This window comes from Poecilia reticulata, chromosome 15 (genome assembly GCF_904066995.2).
Source record: "Poecilia reticulata chromosome 15, P_reticulata-male-v2, whole genome shotgun sequence".
Taxonomy (NCBI): Eukaryota; Metazoa; Chordata; class Actinopteri; order Cyprinodontiformes; family Poeciliidae; genus Poecilia; species Poecilia reticulata.
The window spans coordinates 14,701,361-14,720,508 of NC_088844.1; the positions used below are offsets into that span (position 1 = coordinate 14,701,361).

Genomic DNA, 19,148 nt, shown 5'->3' on the forward strand with positions numbered 1-19,148 from the left:
ACATCATTGTCCGCCATCAAATCCAAAACTAAAGTACATAAAAAATGGGTTTGTTTACTTTCTTTGCTTCTATTGCACACAACCCAGAAGTTGCATCAACCACCTAACACTTCCACTTCCCTCCAACAGGAGCCAAGAGCATGTGCAAAGATGAAGAACTAAGATGTATGAATCCATCTATAAATGAAAATCTAGATTGACCAACATTTTTGCAACGGAACAAAATATTCAAAAATGCTTAAAAAGAAAGCACAATGTAAATTTGATATTCATGCCTTTTGCAAGTTTATGCACACTTGTACGACAGCTACTGTGTATGTGTGGTTGGGACCTGAAGAGGTTTCCACTCGCCTATTATTTTCAGCGGGTTTAAAATCAAATTACACATTGGATAACACTCATATTTTCCCTTTTGTACCTCGATATGATGCCAAATACACAGACAAAACTACTTTATTGTAACTTATTCATGGTGTACCATTCCCTCAGTTATGATCAAGCTAAACAAATGAGAACTAAAAAAGAAAAAAAAAAAAAACACGTTAACTGTCAATTTCACAACTAAATCTCAATGTTGAACTAGATTACATGTAAAGCTAATTACAAAGGTCAAACTAAATACATATGGTAAAGCTTTATTATTTTGTTCCTTTTTTAAACAATAGTGTCCATGGCAGAATTGACATCATTAGCCAAGTTTTATACAGAAATGAGACAAAAGTTTGCAATTTTTTTTATCTTTAAATGTCACTAATATTTCTAGGGCAAAAAAAAGGGGTGAGAATAACAGAATAAAATACCTTCACTACTGCCTAAGAAGTGATGTCCGCTTAAATACACCAAATTGTGAAAATCGCGTCAAATAAAAAACTGATAAAAGAAAAGGACGTTTTTAATACACACAAATGCTTTACTTGTACGGGGGCATCAAGTAAGAACAGTTCCAGGATCAAAATAGGAGTAAAATTAAGCTTGAAGTATTGTGTTCAAATCAAACATAAGTTGTTCTGTATAATATTTTTTGTCATATTTATCAGGCAGCAAAGGGCTACATTATTATTATTTTTTTCCTTGTTTAAACAGGTTACCATTAGCAGGGTTTCTATGCACAAAGATTTGGAAATATATTTAAAAAGGAGAGATGCAACAAATAGAGAATAAACGTATCTACACTTTCCAACAGAAACCAAAAGAAAAACCAAAGAAATAACTACCAATTTGAGTTTACATGCTTCAACCTTACATCTGTTCTGTCAGGAACCAAAATATAAGTCAACGGCCAGAAAGAATCATGTATTTGCAGGTCAAAATGAATGTTTTCATTTAATGTCTTCCTTCTCCAACAACAATTTATAGGTCATTTGGAGTCAGAATCGTCTGCCTTGGATCCTCGATTTTGCTTCAACTCCAAGAACTTGGACATGTGCTCCAGTCGTAGGGAGCCTCGGTGGATCCAGTCCGTCTCCCCATTTTCCTGTGTAAGATATAAAATGTTTACATGCAAACATTTTCAATAAATTGGAATAGGGGTTCGTTTGTCAGATTAAAGTAGTCTTTGAAAATAAGCCCAGATTTGTGTATTAAAAGATTTTAATATTAGTTTGAGGTAATATTCTGTCCTTTAATGCCATGTTTACATCAGCTGCAAGCGGAAAAACAGGCTTGAAAAAAACCTCCAGTCTGTATTGAATACATTTTTGATTGTATTGTTCACCATGACAATATTGAAGCGACTGGAAAGCTGGGTCAGATTCTCTAACAAGACTTGACTGACCTACAGAACAGGGACTTCTCTGTGTCAATGGGTAACTTTTCATGGAAATTGACAAAATCCTTATATAGGGTTCCCCAAGGCTCCATCTTGGGGCGCCTCTTATTTAGTATATACATCCTCCCACTAGCTCAGCCAAGTAATAGGACAAGTTGGATTTCATTGAACTAAATAAAAGTGAAGGGAAAAAGTACTGCCTGATAATAATTGATGTATTCTCTAAATGGATTGAACTGTTTCCAACAGCACATCCAGATGCAATCACTGTAGCCAAGGCTTTGCTTTGTGCAAAACAGAAAAGCTGTACATTAACATCATGAGTACAACAAGGTTAACACACTATGAATTGATTTTTGGAAGACCATACAGATGGATCCTAATGGCAGAACAAGCAGCTAATGCCACCAAAACAGATTGTGTTGTGTGCACGCTCCTCCTCCCTGTCTGTCTCCCTATACCCTTCATCTGCATCTGACCTATTGCTAAATCTCAACAGCCTCATGCCAGAAGATTGGGCTTATTCTATTAGACAAAAGAGATCTAAAATAACCCTGCCTGGAAATGATATAGATGCAATTGGCGTGCCAAGAGGTGTTCCAGACCAAATTAAAGCAGGGTTTGAATCTTCTATATGCTGGTAGTGTACTACAGAAATCAACAACATCCATTACAATCTGGGAAATTACACAGTGGCAGGTTTTGAGGCAATGAAAGTGCTGGAGATGCAGACAGAACTTCAGAACATATGGGGAAACTGTAACTGGGTTTCTCTGTGTTCTCCTCGCGAGATAAGAATGAACCAGGTCTCCTCTTTTCTTCCATCTGTGTGTTATAGATGTTTTAGGCTTCTGAACCTGACACTTGTCCTATTGAGATGACTCTGAAAACTGACAAATGATGAAATTCTGAGTTACTTTAAAATCAATGCTAAGATACAATTTTTTTGATTAATACTTCAATCATTAGTGTATGTCTGTTTTTAATCTTATCATCTTCCTTTATTTTGCCAAAGTAATGTCCTGTTTCTTGCTTGTTTTTTCTTTTTTTTTTTTTTTACATTTTGATGCTGAAATAATATATTGAAATGTATGATTTCCCTGAATTACAAGGAAAATGTGCCTTATATATATACTACTCAGTCATACAGATTACTTTAAACCTGACCCAATAACTTTAAATTCTGTATTAGAGCTCAGCCTTGACACATACAGGAAACAATTTATTCAAGAAGAACCTTCGGTCAATGCAATACTGAAATAGAAGTGCAATCTTGTTCATGGAAGCGATTCTCCCGACTGAAAATCGACTAACTTTAACTGGTGACATTTGCAAACAACAAAAGAGAAAAGTATGGTTGGGATCATCACTTTTGTTTAATAAAGTTTAATAGAATATTTGTATGATGTCATTAGTCAAATGATGACCATAAAGAGAAAATGTTTAAACAGAATCTGTGTGTTTGTGGATTTCTCTTCAAAGGGAAATGTGATATTTTTTAGCATCAATAAAACAAATAATACTACCAAATTTTCAGTCTACCAATGTCAATTTCTTAAACCCATAGATTTTGCTGAACGTTGGCATCTCCCACATCTGGATAACTAGCACAAAACTAAAAACATTCAACACTGTTCTATTTTTGAATTAAAACACATCACGTAAATGGATTAGGTTTTACAAAATAGAATAAAATCAGAAAAGAAAGATACGAACCTCAAAAACAACCTTCATCAAGCTGCAATCAACCAACTCGACTTGACACTTCTGATAGACTCCATTCAGTTCTATTTTAAGGATTTGTCCCTCTTTGTAGTGGGTTAGGTGTGGATACGGCCAACTCCTCAAGTATTGTGTCATGAAGCACTTGTGTGGACTCTCTGCAAGGTCGCCTAAAGGATCATCCACTGTTAAAAAAAGAGAAATTATTCACAAAGTATTAAAGAAAAAAAATACGTTCTTTCCACAGTTTGTAGCACTTTTTGTTCACAGTGCCCTCTTCTGGACCAAACAGCAAAAAGTACCACATAAATTACAGAAATGTTAAGTTAATTAAAAGAACCACAGACAAGGTATATGAATTTTATGGTGAAGCTTTTGCAAAAGAAGACTCAGCAAACTGCTCCTCCAAGCCGTTCACTGAGCGTTCTGAAGACCTTTGGTTACAGCTCGTCTTTTATTATCAAGCATAAACAGGGAGGATAGCTAAAGAAGACAGCAGAGACAAATTATTACTGCACAGGCAGTTTCTAAGATGGGGAGTATTCCGGTTGATAAAAAGGCACCTGTGGAAACGTAATTTAAGGTCTGGGAAACACACAGTTAACTGTTTCACATGAAGACAAACAGGCAGATGGGGCCTCCCGGTCAATTTATACACACAGAAGAAAGAGAACACTTTAAATTGAAAATCACAATAATGTTGATTGTTGAACATTAGACTGAATATGAACTAAAGTAATAACAAAATCATAACACCAAAAAATCTCTAACAAACTGCACTAAATTGATAAACATACCATCTTAATGTAGCATAAGTACTAATCCTGATAAATCATGAGGAATTACAGTTGAAACCAGATATTTACATACACCGAATAAAAACACACATTAGACAAAACCTTTATTGTTTTAGCTTAGTTAGACCCAAATTATTTCTATTTGCTACATGCCAAAAAACTCGGCAAGAAATTTTTTTTTCAGAATTTCCTTTGTGACTTTAAGGAAATTCAAAAGTTTACATAAAATGTATGATTTGGGTCACAAAAGAAAAGTCTTTGCCAAGTTTTCTGGCATTTACAAAATAGAAATATATTTTGCGATTCTTACCAAGCTAACCCATGGACATTTTGGTCTAATTTAATTTCAGACAGTGACAAAGAAATGTGTCTTTTAATTTGGTGTGTGTAAATATTTGGCTTCAACTGTATGCAGCATGAAACCAAATAAGCACAAGAAAGGGTTTGGTTTATTTGCAATGCTAGGATAAAAAAAATACTAATAAAAAAAAAAAAAAAAAAAAAAAAAAAAAAAAGGTAAAGTCCTAGGTAGGTGCAGGGTAAATATTATCTCTAAAACATAACATATGAAACATACATCATGACAATTCTACAGAAGATGCAAAATACAATTCAGAAAAAAAAAGGAGGAAACAGTCAAACTTACTTTGTCTGCAAACGAGATAAAGTGATGGTAAGCTGACATAAACTGGTGTGTGATCATCCAAAAACACCAGAAACCTGAAAAACATAAAGTTATTCAAGAAGACTTGTTTTTTTTTTTCTAAAGGGGGGTTCATAAATGTATTAGCAGTCATTTGATCCAAGACCTTAAGCGATTCTTTCTGCTGGGGAGCTCAGACAAAAGTCCAGGCAGGAAGCACTGCTCATCCTCTGGAGACTGAATTAAAACTCGGGCTCCGACGTACAGTTGGTCCAGCTTTGGAGTGGTTTCTTTCGCAATGTGATGTCCGGACACCAAGCTCTTCCCCTTTTCGTCAAAAATTATTTTGTATTTCACTCTTCCATCGTCTGCAAAGACGAAAACAAAACAAAACTACTGAATCTTGTCTACGTGATTTTATTGCAGCTCATGAAACTCGAGGAAAACTGAGAGAAGCACAAAAAGCACAAGCCTAACATGGCATATATTAAAAATAAAAAAGGATGCAAAGTTGTTGTTTTTTTTAAAAAGATGAAACGTGTCAATGTTTCAGAGATGTTCACGAGTCAGAACATAGGATTAAAGGGGAAAAGGAGTCAATGGTCTTTTAAATTTATTTACAAAAAATAAATTTAAAAGACAACTTAAAAACAAAAATTGAACAGTCTTTACTGTAAATGTAATTTGCTCTGGAAATGCTTCTACCAACCATTCCTGCATCAGGTAAGGAAGATACAGAAAGCAACAGAAAACGCTAAAAAGACACCCAGGCAAACAAAGTCTTTCTCTCAGCTTGCATCAGAGCAGTCACAGTGTAAAACATCAGAAAAACAGTAAAAGCTTGTGTGGCAATATGTATGCAAAATGAGTGAAAGAAGAAAAGGCTGACCTAGCAAAAAAATAATAAAACTAGCAAACCTTAGCAAGATAACTATGATGATTCTTTCACTTTCGGAGTGAAAGTTACTCCAGACGACACAAGAGCGACTGTAATGTTTTTTTTTTTAATTCTTTTTAAAGTTACAGCTACCATGAATAGATTGCAATGAGCCAATAATGTCACATAATCCAAGAATGTGTCTCAAGGTGCATTCAAATATATAAAAATGATGGCTTTTTTTATATATGCGTTAAAATTATCACTGTCATGACAGTATAATCTGTGAAAAAAAATTTAAAATTAGCTCCTCTGCCTTCTCCCTGTGCTCCTGCCGTCATCTGCTTAAATACATTGCTCTGTCAGAAACTCTGACTGAGAGTCAGTATACTCCAGTTGACCATTAATCAGTTTCTACATTACTGGATTATTTCATTAATCAATCCATCAGAGTTAATCTGATTAACTGTTTTAACCCTGAAGTGTTTGTTTTTGCAGCTCGAGTCTGACTCCCTAATTTGATTTACCAACTGACTCGAAGCGCCTTCAAACTCCATGGAAACGCGCGACACTGACCAATGTTACATATTCCCATGAAGCACAAGGCATTACTATTACTACTCTCAGCTCTGATTAATGAGATCTCAATAAGTTTGAACAGGATGACTCACTTTTCATGCTGGGGTCTTTTCTGAGGTAAAGGTTTTACCCTGATTGATACAGAAGGGGAAAAGAATGGTCACAGAAAACTACCTCAGTTCCTGGAAAAGGATTACTAGAGTCAACTAGAACACCCGTCTTTCCATTCAACTAATGATTTTATTTCAGCTTATTAAAAAATACACACACACACACACACACCCACACACGCATTGAAGTGCTCTTTCTTACCTTTTTTGATGATCTCGACTATCTTGCCCCGTTGCCACCTCGTGACTCTCCTCCTGGCCAGGACTACCATGTCCAACGTAATCTCTGCCTCTGGCAAATCAGGCCGCACGTTTCTCGTCTCGTTGGAGTGGCTGGCAAAAGCTGCAGACACTATGACGGGTGATACTAATGCGGCTGGGGAGGGGGGGGAAACACAATTGCAATACGGAGTTGGGAGATTGAACTCCGTAGGCATTCTAGCAACTCCAGTGTCATTACTGGTTTATATTTGTGGATGGAAGTGTCCTTACCTTTGATGGTGGTGTTGCTGTCGTTATTGCAGACGCTGCTGTTGCTGGTGCTGTTGTTGTTGATGCTCACTAACGGTGAAGGCACCGTCACTTCGTTCGCCTTTTTGTGTTTAGAATTGTTGTGTTTGAGCTGGGTTTTCTTTTTAGCTCCAAAATCCGAGTCTCCCGAATCGTCTCCGGGTTCCCACAGCATGTCGGAGTCGGAGCTGCCGCGGGACTCGGCTTCGCTGTCGAACTGCTGGGGTGTCGGCGGTTGAAGCGCATTGAGCGTAAACTCGGGGAGTCGAGTCAAAACAACCACTGGTTTCTTTTGTAGGTTCTCGTCGTTCAGGTCGTCCATTTGTACCTTTTAAATTTGCAACGTTATGGTCAAAACTCACACATGCTAACGTTCACAGCCTTGTTACTCCGTTCAAAATTCCCAGCTTACCTTTTTCCGCGTTCTGAATATGATCATCAAACGAAGGAAAACTAACAAAAGAAGATAAGGTGACTTCAAGTCGTCCAAACAATCAAATAGTCAACAGTTCAGAAAATTGCTTAGATACTTGTATTGTTACCCACACGCTAGCAAGCGGCAAACCTTCGCCTTCTTCTGTTTGATGGCGCACTAGTTGGTAAACAAAGGATGGCTGCATAACTGCCTCCTAGTGGTGCGGAGCATGTTTCATTCCGATAATCTTTCTTCTTCTTCTTCTTTGGGTTTTAACGGCAGCTTGCATTCGTTATTGTTGCACTACTGCCATCTATTGGATCCTAATATCTATACCTCAAATTCTTAAAAAGATCCCAGTATTTTAAAAAAAACGAAAAATCTTCTTTTTCCCCTCAATACTATTTAACTGATCAACCACATTCTCAAATTTCAATTCCCTATTAACACCTAATTCCGTTTTTAATCATCTTCTTTGATTTGCATATTTTATGCAAATAATAAAAACATGTTCCATTGTTTCTACAGTATCACACCAACTAACCAGTAAGATGCTTCCCCATCTTAAAAAGAGTTCCACTTAAAAAACTGTGCCCGGTTCTTATTTTATTTATAATTAGCTCTTCCCTCCTGTTTATTCCTCTGAACCTTACTACATCAACTGTATTTTGTATCCTATATAAATGTCTTCCATTTATTTCATTATCCTACCTAATTTTCCATATCTTCTTGCTTTCTCTCCAAACTATACTTTTGCCTTCAGATTTTGGTAACTTTACTGACATATCAATATCTTCTTTTTTAATATGCCTCCTTAGCCAACCTATCTGCTCGTTCATTCCCCAAAATACATGAGCAGGAGTCCAGAATAATATTACATTTTTATTTTGTTCACATATCCTATGATCAGCCATAATCTCATATAATATATTTTGATGATTATTTGTACGTCCCTTTTCAATACTCAACAGTGCAGACAATGAATTACTACAAACTATTATTTTATTGAGGTCTGCCCATAGCAATGCATAGGGAGAGTAGTGACTGACTGCAGCTCTGCAGATCTTGGCTGCACGCTAGTGTGGCAGTTTAGAAATCTAATTCAAGTGTGCAGGACAAGAACATGAAAGTTGCAGGACTCTGACCCTTGAGACCATTGAAATTAATATTGTGACCCATCAAGCACAGTAGATGGCGATATTGCATCCTAACGTTGGGTACCACCACCCAAAAAAGACTGAAGAAGAAGATAGACGAAGAAGAAGAAGAAGAAGAAGAAGAAGAAGAAGAAGAAGAAAAAAGAAAAAGAAGAAAATATATAAATAAAAATAAAATAAATAAATAAAAAATATATATATATACACACACACGCATCCCTCCGTCCCCCCGACACACACACATACATATAATCTTCCAAAGTATTGATACGAATACGTATTTATGTCTATGTTCCAAAGACCCACAGAAATTACAAAGATGGCTTGAACATTTTCCGAATATAACCTGTTTCGGTAAATATGACTTTACATCAAAACTAAATAACTAAATAAGTAGCAAAAATTAAATAAGTAGGAAAAAATAAATAAAACTGCAATTTGAAGTTAGAAAAGAATGACTAATCGGGCAGTATTTTTAGTAACTCTTAAAGGCAAAAAATATATTTTTATTTTTGAATGCAAAAAACATGTAAACAGCTTTAACTCGTTCCAAAGAATTGAAAACTGAACTTTAGCTTCAAGCGTCTACGTTTATAGAGAAAATGGTTAACCGAAGTTAAAACTCAAACCAAAATGCCGTCTGTGATGTAAAACCATTTTTACTCAGGCAAACGTTTGGGCGCTCTTGGCCCTAAACTGGAAACCGAAAGGTCAGCATTTCGTTGCAGAACAGTCTCCTTCAGCTCGCCCTCCAACCGGTGACGCCTGCTTCTGCCGTGTGTTGTGAGGAACACTTCCAAAAAGTCACTTTAGTGCAACACTAACACAGTCTTCAACTGGTAAGGCTCCTTATTATTTAGTTTTGTATCGTAGGTCTTATCTAAGACACAAGCTAGAGAGTAGCTTTACTCGCTGCGGAACTCTGCAGGCTAACATAATTAGCTTCAGTAGCTGTAGCAGCGAGCTAATTCTGACACATGTGCTCTTACTGTAAGGTTTTAGTTGCAGTCTAAAAAAAATAAACACATTGTTTTTAATTATTTAATTAAAACAGCCACAAATCTTTTTTTAGATATTGCTTCATATCTATTTGGCCTGTTAGCATTGCGGAAACTAGCCGACACCCACAGCCAAAGTGAATAAGCTATTTTAGCTCATCACAGTAACTCGCACCGGTCAAAGCCTTCTCCAGTCCAACTGTATTAAGCGACTGATTTACAATAAAAAGCATTAAGAGTCACGACTTAATAGTTTACCCATTGTAGTTAAAATGGCTCCTGTTCTTCCCGGTAACCTTGGCAGTTAACTACCTGACCCACAGGATGTCATTTGTGCCAGAGGTGCTCATCAAAAAAGTGAAACAGTTATGTTGTTGGCAAGAGAGGTGGGTTTGTTTTTACTGAACGAGTATAAAAACTGTATAACTTGGGGCTATATAAGAAAGTTATAGACTTTAGATTCTAACCCCGACAGTTCAGCAACTCAGGTGCTCCCGCTTATCATTAATAAATGATAAGGATAAATGCAGAACCAGATTCCACAACTGTTTCATCGCTCATGCCACAAGACTACTAAGCTCCCATTAATATTTGTGTTGCCTGTACTTCTATTGATATTGTTTTTATTAATATTTGTTTATTATTTTATTAATATTGGAGCAACAAAAGTTTGCTCATCTACATTTTAAATGCACACTTAAGTGATAAGTCTGTCTATGTCTAATACGTTGGTCATAACAGGGATATAAGACCAAGCTTTATCTTAATAACTTGTGTAAGTGCAGGGAAAAAAAAACAAAACATAACAACTTTGTTCTTGTCCTTCTGGCACCCAGGCATAAGTATCTTGAATAAAAATGTGTGTTTGAAATGTTTCCACAAAATATTTTTAATAAATTCTTTCAACAGTCGCTTATAGCTTTCATATGTGTTGCGTAATGCAACTTAAAAGAGTAGATGCATGTAAAAGGCAACATTTACGCTGCATCCTGAAGTGACCCAAATCTGATTTTCTTGCCCTTTTGCGACATGTATCTGATCTTTTCATGACAGTTTGAACAAAACCGATTGGATTTTTACAAATGCTACCCAGGACACTCGTGGCCCTAAATGCAATGTCTAATGCGTGTCTGATCTTTTCATATGCGACCTGTGCCTGTGCGGCCAGGTCGCATTCATCCAACCTGTACTATTCTGCGTCCTGATACGCGGAAGCGGGAAGTCAAACAACCTTGGCAGGTGATAATGAGGATTATTAATGTGCTGGCTCCATTTGAACAACAAATTTAAAATGACAAGGTGATCTCCATCATTCCCAACCATGTTTACTTCCACAAACACTGAGCACGTTCGCTACATGTGATGTGCCTGCATCCTGCACTACACATGCAGGACACTTTTAGCTGGCTGGCAGCAGGTCATTTGCAAGTCGCATATATTTGGAAATGTGAACGACCACGTGAAAAAGAGAGTCACATTTCACATGAAAAATTGAAATTGAACATCAAGACCTGCAGTATGAACGTAGCCTAAAAGCTGCATGCTATTTTAAGTCAGTTAGCCTATTTCGGTGTGTCAGGCATTGCAACTACAAAGCACATTACTTATAGGTGCATTATTTGGTAAGCTCTAGTTTATATGTCTTACACTTTGAAACAATGTAACATCCACCAGTAACATCATGGCAATTCAATATTTTTCTAGTATTTCACACCTGTACCATGTATAAGATCACAAATAACATCGGCATTGGGTTTTCAAATGGAATTGAATACAACAGGGGTCTGCAGCTCCTGTCCTCGAATGTTCTGCAACTTTTGGATGCCTTTCGACTCTTAACACACCTGAAGTAGATAAAAGGTTAATGATCAGGGATTTGCCAAGTGTGCTGACATGCCAACAAGGTAATTCAGCAAGGATGCATCCAAAAGTTGCAGTCCAATGGGACATGAAGCACTGGAGTTGTAAACCTCTACATTGAATGGATAAGCCTGTTTCTGTTACCTTTCTAAAAAAAAATACACACTAAAAACACAAGAACAAAAATTTGATTGAAACTAATTTTATTTTATTTTTTTAAAGATGTTCTAAGTTGAACATTTTGTACCCAAATTGCTGTGTGTAAAAATATAACAATAATAGTTCAAGAACACAAAAAACATGTAAAAACTAAAGATATACTGCAAGCTTCCTTCTCCAGTAAATTCAGCAACATAATGAGTTTATACACAAGTGGAACTGTAATATTTTGTGGATCTAGTAAGTTTGTTTTTCATATATACACACAACTGTTCCATTCATAGGGGTTTGTGTTTTCCATTCACATGAAGTATATTTATATTCTTTTGTCCCTTTACATATTTACTATGCAAATTGTCAAAAGAAACTATACTTAAAAAGAATTAAAAAAATATGCGTTAAACAGATGTAACTTTTTTCTCCCCCTTTTATATGCAGGTATAATGGCTGTGCCTCCCACTTATGCTGATTTGGGCAAGTCTGCCAAGGATATCTTCAACAAAGGCTATGGTAGGTCTTTGTTCACCCATGAAGATGTTGAAGCTTTTTTCAAATGTAGTTGATAACTTAAATTTGAAAATCATATTTCATACAGGATTTGGCCTGGTGAAGCTTGATGTCAAGACAAAGTCAGCCAGCGGAGTTGTAAGATCATTTGGATTTTGGTTGAGAATAATCATGTTGGCAAACACCTAAAAGTATTGTTTGTACTCAGCCTTGAACTTTCGAAATCTTTATTTTGTTCCTAGCTCAATTCTTTGCAGTCTTCTGTTTTGTTCATCGGAATCTCCATTCAAGTCACTTTTAATTATAAAAACCCCAGTGTTTTTATACTTGTTGGCTTAGATTTAAAGTACCCACAAAAAATCAGTATAGCAACAAAAATACATATAAACTGTGCAATAACTAATTTTCTCAAAATTTACTACAATTGGTAATGTTAATTTCATGCCTGTTAAGTGATCTCAGTTTCTCTAAAACTGTCTCCTGCAGGAATTCAAAACATCTGGTTCGTCCAACACTGATACCAGCAAAGTTGTCGGTTCCCTGGAAACCAAATACAACCGGCCTGAATATGGCTTGACCTTCACTGAGAAGTGGAACACTGACAACACGTTGGGAACAGAAATCGCTGTTGAAGACCAGGTTTGCATAAATGTTTAACATTTTTGTACATTAAGAGCAGTTACAACATAAGAACAGGGTGTACACAGGGTGGACAGAGCAGCATAACTTTTCTTAATTCCAATGAATCCCAAATTTTTCATCTTGCAGATTACAAAAGGACTGAAGTTGACATTTGACACAACCTTCTCACCCAACACTGGGTAAGATGATGGTTGGGGTTTTTGTTTTTGTGTGTATTTTAGTCCAGAACTCAACAGGAGGAGGTTGCTCCGCCTGTTGCTTCACTCCATAAGTAATTATGGAAACCTGATCTTTGCCTCAAATATTTCTGACAAGTGTCTTTGCCAGCTATGTGATCTGAGTCCCTGTATAGAACCAGTATGTTGCAACACTTCACTGGGATTGTATGTTTGGGATAAAGACAAATCTTAAATTGAATTCCCTTCTGAAACTCTGCCTATGTATTTGTTGTCAAGATGTTGAGTTAATTTCGTAAAAATATGTGCCAAAAAAAGGGTACTAAAAAGACAAACATAATGTGGGAAATGATACTCGACTTATGCATAGAGTAGATTTAAAATTTTTGTAAATATTTTTTTTCTTTAACAAAATCCTTCTTTTACCTAACAGCAAGAAGAGTGGCAAAGTTAAGACCGCTTACAAGCGCGAGTACATCAACTTGGGCTGCGATATTGACTTTGACTTCGCTGGCCCCACAATCCACGGAGCCGCTGTCATTGGTTACGAGGGATGGCTCGGCGGTTACCAGATGAGCTTTGACTCCGCCAAATCCAGAATGACCAAGAGCAACTTCGCTATCGGCTACAAGACGGCAGACTTCCAGCTACATACAAGCGTGTATGTAGAGTTGTTGTTGTTGTTGTTGTTGTTTTTTTACTCCTTATGCTCCTTGTGAGTTTTGGGTTTTCTTTGCCATTTGAAGGAGTTAAATGCATTTTTATTTGGAAATGTTTATTTTCAATCATTACAGCAATGATGGAGCAGAATTTAGTGGCTCCATCTACCAGAAGTCAAGTGACAAGCTGGAGACTGCAATCAACCTGGCATGGACCGCTGGCAACAACAGCACAAGCTTCGGTATTGCTGCCAAATACCAACTGGATAAAGATGCCTCTATCTGTGTAAGTTTTTTTTTTTTCTCCACACCATCTGTGGTAGTTCTAAGGCAATAAAAGTCACCATGCAACTCTGAACCTAATACTGCTCACTGACTTCTTTGTTTTCCCCTCTGTGTTTTTGGACTTTTCAGGCTAAAGTTAACAACAGTAGCCTTGTTGGTTTGGGCTACACCCAATCTCTTAGACCAGGTGAGTTTCTTACTGCAGTGTAATTTGCAGGAACACTTGGTATATGTTTCAGAAATATTATTACCTGTTGAACTTTTTTACATTTTGCTGTGAAACCACCACAAGGTTCAGTTTATTTTGTTGCAGGATATCTTTGTAATGGTCAAATCCAAAGTAGTTTGTAACAGAACTGGGAGGAATGTCTTGGCATTGTCAATCGTGCTCATGTATGCACAGCGCGTACCTTCATTCAAGCTAAAAATGATCAGTGTGCCATCAGCTAATGGCAGCGAAAATAACGTTACAGAAAAATGAACAATTTTTTTGAGTTCTTGACAAACTGCTGTAGAGCAAAGGCTGTAGTGTAGCACAGAGCAACGGGGAGAGAGCTGTAAAATTCAAGCTAAGTCCATGGGTTTCTCAGAACTCTACTGCAGCTTTAAAATAAAAGTGTAATTTTCCTTCCAATTTACAACATGATTTCTACACAGTCTGGAAAGATGTGGAATTTGGGTTAGCAACAGCTTGAAAACTAGTGTTTAGATGACAGCTAAACCTTCTCCCTTGTGTTTGTAGGTGTGAAACTGACTCTCTCTGGTCTGATCGATGGGAAGAACATCAATGTAGGAGGCCATAAGCTGGGTCTGGGCTTGGAGCTGGAAGCTTAAACTGTCTTCATGCAACAAGGGACAAGAGAATATCGGACTAATCGGGCCTTAAAAGTATGTCCAACTCAAACCAGCAAAGGGAAATCATAGAGAGATCGGTTCAAAGGCTTCTGCAACATCGTCTCGGGCACCAAGTCATGTTGTTGCTTTTGTCTTCAGAATATTTTATTTTTGTTGATGCTTTTTACTTTGCAATTGCATCAATCCAAAAGTCCGTCATTGTCATATTATTTATGCATTTTGTCATTGTTCCTGTTCAACACTGCCACGATAATTGTAATAATCCAATCCTTCTGTACAACTGTGTGTGGCTTCAGTGTAATAATCCCAGACACTCCAATGTTGTCCATTTTACGCAAATACATAAGTCCAAACATTAGTTACTTTAGGATTGTCATATTTTACCTCCACTATCTACTGTCATGACTTTTGATATTCTTTGCCATCTTAGCAGTTATCAAATCCAGAGCTAAAATTAATGTCAATTTGTGCTTAAATACCAATAATGCACACACATGGATGTCTTGTTTGTCGACGTTTGAGGCTGGGATATTTTGGCAAAGCTACACATGTGACCTTACCCTAAACTGATCAGGTTTGGGGTTACTTATAGTGGGAGAGAAACCTGCATGCTGGCTCGCCCAAACAGAGTTTATATTTTGTTAATTATGCAGCAACAGATTGATTAACTGTGGAGCACATAATGTTCAAGTGATGCCAAACTATACAATTATTTGGAGGAGTAAAGTGCACCATGTAAAGCTGTGTTTCTGTTCCGAGAGGAGACCAATCCTGTAAAGAAGTCCTTGAGGTCCCTTTGTGTATGTATGGATTTTCAATAAAGTCTTTAAAGTCACGACTGTCCACCAGAGTGATAATTATAATGCATTTATAAAGTGTGCAAACCTCATATTAGGGGTTTGTGAGGTATTTAAAAAAAAAGTGCTAAATTATTTCAAAGTTTTGCAAAAAGTTAGTGTAACATCCTGCAAAATTGACACAAATTGGCTTGCGATAGGACATAAGATTCTGTAAAAATTTCCCAGAGAAAATGTGTTGGTCTTCTAAAATGCGCTAAGTTCACTAAAGCATTAGTTCAAGGTGCACACAGATTTTTTTAAATTTGTTTTCAGTGCATTTTTTTCAAAATACACATCTGATTATAGGAGTCTGTTATGTAATTCAGAAATGTGCTGATCTAAAAACGTTACCTCATAGTTGTGAACATTTAGAAAAACAGTGTTTCCATGTATGCATGTGAATCTGTTGACTTGTCTGTTTCAGAAATGCAACATAAATTTAGAAAAATTTCCCAGAATCAATAAATGATTTAATGCTTTTATTTGCACACACCATAGCAAAGTCAACGTCATTCAAACAAATGACCAAAATGCATCTACATTCATAGTTTTTGTTGTTTCAAGACATTTGAAGTCCAGTTTCAACTTTGAGATCAGTCATGCTGCAAAAAAATGAAGCCTATTCTGTTCTTTTAAAACAAGAATGCTGACAATACATTCTAGTACTTTGCATTGTTCTTTGCGCTCGACTGCTGGTGCCAAAATTATACATTTGCATTATGAGCTCTCTATTTTTGGCTGCCATGTCTTTGAATGCAACGTTTTATTGTCCATTCGTTCTTCAGCAGAAGCTCTCTCTTTTTTTTTTCTCTTTTTTTCTTTTGAATCTTCTGATTTTAAATCGGAGTCTGGCCGCCGTCTGCAGGCGCCTGCTGTAACTCTTTTGTTTCTGCAGTCACAGATGTTTTTTCCTTTTGCAAAGCAGCTGAAGTGATCTGGGTTTTGCCACCTCTCTCTGGCTGCTCACCCTCTGCTTTCGCTGTAGATTTGGAAGATGGGGATTTATCTTGGTCTTTATTGCTTTCCCGTGTGGCCTCCGCGGTGCTTTTTGCGTTTTCTTCCTCGACTTTTGCAGAATCAGTCTTCGTAGTTTCTTTTTGTTCCGTTTGGCTCACGTCTTTCTCCTCGTTTTCTGGTGCAGTAGAAGGCGCTTTTGCAATTTCTACACATCCCTCCGTCTTTGTCAACACAACTGCTTCTCCCCTCAATTCTTTGGCTTTCTCCTGCACCTCTACACCACCGTGCTGTAGAGTTTTGTTATCTTCCTCAGATGTTGAAACCACGGTTTCATTAGTAGGCTTCACACTTTGTACTGCGATAACGCTTTCTTCCTTAGTTGATCCCTGTTTATCCTCATCAGATTTAACCAGAGATCCCTCTGATTCATCTGAGTCATGCCGTTTTGAAGAGATGTCTGTTTTATGAGGTTCCCCTGCAGTTTCTTTCTCCTTCATGTCCTCAACTGGTTCGTTATTATCTACCTCTGTGTCCATGTTTTCACCGCCGAGAGCCGCTGTCTTCTCTGATTCTTCGCTGTGGTTTTGTTCTTCATTATCCTCCTCGTCGTCGGCTGCCTTTCCATCACCTTCACTCTCCAGCTTTTCACCGGAGGCTACTTGACTCTGCTGACGGTCAGACATCTGGTTTCCTTCGTCCTCTCGACTGTCCTGATGATCACCCTCTTCCTCGCTGCCCCCTTTCTCACTTTTTCCACACTCCTGCTCGTCCTTCCCCACATCCGTCTCCTCTGATCCCGTCTCCTCAAACTCTGACATCTCGATCTCCCTGGTGGTCTCTGTTATGATCTCCTCCACAAACTTGTACTTGGGCTCTGCTCGCCTCTGCGTGACTCCTGGTCGACTGAAGCTGGGGAGGGTGTAAACAGGTGATTGGTGGTAGATGTGGGGTAAGGGGACCTGAGGGTCGGAGACGGAGGACAGGCGAGCCTCCTCGCCACAGAGGAGTTTCCTGCAGGATGGAGAAGAGAGTTTACATTAAATACAGATGCACTAATAGTTCTTTGCCTTCTGAGCCACTGATTAGTAGAATCACCAGTTACATGGTATGTATTATTGGATTTGGTATGTAACATTTTTGCACAAATTCTTTAGCTGACCTTTAATTAAAGTAATACAGTTGCACGTTTAAATGGAAATATGGACACAGAAAGCATAAAATATACGAAATAATACAAGGCTCCACTAATGTATGTTATCAATAAGTTTTACTAATTATTCTCTAATTTTACTAGACCTGTATGACAATATCTCCACATCCAAAGCCATCTTCACGTTCAGGAGGTCCTGGTACTCCCTCAGGTAGCCGGACATGTCGAATTTGCAGTTTATCAGCTCATTTTCAAGCTCTTTGATTGTGTTCTGAGTTAAGAGACAAGATGACCTCGTTAAGCTGTGTCTCGGCGTGTGTTAACGCCACGGGAAGCGGGAAGAAACATGCCATACCTGATAGTGAATAAGTTCCTCCTTGTGGCGATCCTCGACATCGTGAAGCTGCGCCTCCAGAGCCTCTCTGGTGCCTTTGGCGCAGTCCAGCTCGATGCTCTTGCCCTGCAGACGCTTCTTGTACTCCTGAATCTCCCGCTGGCTCGCTTTCAGCGCCTCCCTCTTGGCCTCGGCGGCCTCCGTCAGTCTAGCAAACTGAACTCGGAAACTTTCCCCGGCCAGCTGGACGTCGGACCCGGTGTGACCTTCCAGCTGCGTCCTGATGTCCCGGAGTGCCGCAGTGACGCCGGGATGGCCAAATTCGTGCGCTTTAAATTTGAGCTGAGCCCCTTGAATCTGGTCACACATCTCCGACACCTCGGCCTCGTGGTTTCTCTTCAGAAAGTTGATTTCATCCACGAGGGACTCCACCTTCCGGTCCAGCAGTAGTTTGGCCTGGTACGCTTCGCTCATGTCTTTCTTCAGGGTCACTATGCTGCTCTCAGCCTCTGATCTGCTCTCCGTCTCCCGCTCACGCTGTTTCCTCAAGGTGGAAAGCTCTTCCTCCAGGTTATGATGCTCGATCTCAATCTGGTTCTTCTGGTGGGTGATGTCCCGCAGCAGCTGCCTCAGCCTCCCCAGCTCCGGACCATACTCCTCCTCCAAACAAGACGCGGGCTTCACTTTCCCTCTGATGTCTTCGATTTCCCTCTCCAGGAGATGGTTGTGGTTTTCGAGCCGGTGCACCTTTTCTATGAAACCTGCGAGTCGGTCGTTCAAGCCGTGCAGCAGCTCTTTCTCGTTGCGCTTTTCAGATCCGGCGTGTGGGGAGCTCATGTCCGCGGAAGCCCTCCCGGTTTCTAATTCCGATCGTCTCGGCGGCTTGTGTTGTGAATACGTATCGAGAAGGGCTCTACGCGGGAAGCCGAACCTGTCATCCATCCTATGACTCATGTCGTCAGTGCGGATCTCTGGTGCAGAGAGCGAGGCATCCGTGCGGGCTTTTATAGCCGCGCCGCCAGCTGCCCAGTTTGCAGAGCGAAGCTGTCCGTGGTGCTGAAAAGGTGTCGCGTCAGCTGGCGCTTTAAAGAACTCTTACTCCACGTTTTTTTTTTTTTTTTGTCCGCAGAAAGCGATGACGTCCGTAAG

The 19,148-nt window shown here is 38.6% G+C and overlaps 3 protein-coding genes across 6 annotated transcripts; 1 reads left to right on the forward strand and 2 right to left on the reverse strand.

The window, feature by feature from the left end:
- Positions 1-437: 437 nt before the first annotated feature.
- Positions 438-7,692, reverse strand: LOC103476814 (histone-lysine N-methyltransferase SETDB1-B-like). 4 transcript variants are annotated; one of them, XM_008429418.3, is made up of 8 exons: positions 7,553-7,692; positions 7,419-7,459; positions 6,989-7,334; positions 6,699-6,872; positions 5,097-5,298; positions 4,934-5,007; positions 3,485-3,675; positions 438-1,474 (listed from the first exon to the last, which is right to left on the reverse strand). In XM_008429418.3, the coding sequence occupies exons 2-8, from the start codon at positions 7,443-7,445 to the stop codon at positions 1,358-1,360; spliced, it is 1,131 nt and encodes a 376-aa protein (XP_008427640.1). In that variant the 5' UTR covers positions 7,446-7,459; positions 7,553-7,692; the 3' UTR covers positions 438-1,357. The 4 variants fall into 4 exon arrangements, with proteins under 4 accessions (XP_008427640.1, XP_008427642.1, XP_008427641.1 ...); XM_008429420.3 differs by having other exon boundaries at positions 6,699-6,839; positions 7,419-7,671; XM_008429419.3 differs by having other exon boundaries at positions 6,699-6,848; positions 7,419-7,671.
- Positions 7,693-9,260: 1,568 nt separating this feature from the next.
- Positions 9,261-15,554, forward strand: LOC103476817 (non-selective voltage-gated ion channel VDAC2). The gene is made up of 9 exons (XM_008429423.3): positions 9,261-9,417; positions 12,034-12,105; positions 12,191-12,240; positions 12,589-12,741; positions 12,871-12,923; positions 13,354-13,581; positions 13,715-13,865; positions 13,994-14,051; positions 14,607-15,554. Exons 2-9 carry the CDS (start codon positions 12,039-12,041, stop codon positions 14,696-14,698), a joined length of 852 nt encoding a protein of 283 aa, XP_008427645.1. The 5' UTR covers positions 9,261-9,417; positions 12,034-12,038; the 3' UTR covers positions 14,699-15,554.
- A 468-nt stretch (positions 15,555-16,022) lies between these two features.
- Positions 16,023-19,105, reverse strand: LOC103476816 (alpha-internexin-like). The gene is made up of 3 exons (XM_008429421.3): positions 18,021-19,105; positions 17,812-17,936; positions 16,023-17,526 (listed from the first exon to the last, which is right to left on the reverse strand). Exons 1-3 carry the CDS (start codon positions 18,951-18,953, stop codon positions 16,395-16,397), a joined length of 2,190 nt encoding a protein of 729 aa, XP_008427643.1. The 5' UTR covers positions 18,954-19,105; the 3' UTR covers positions 16,023-16,394.
- Positions 19,106-19,148: the final 43 nt, after the last annotated feature.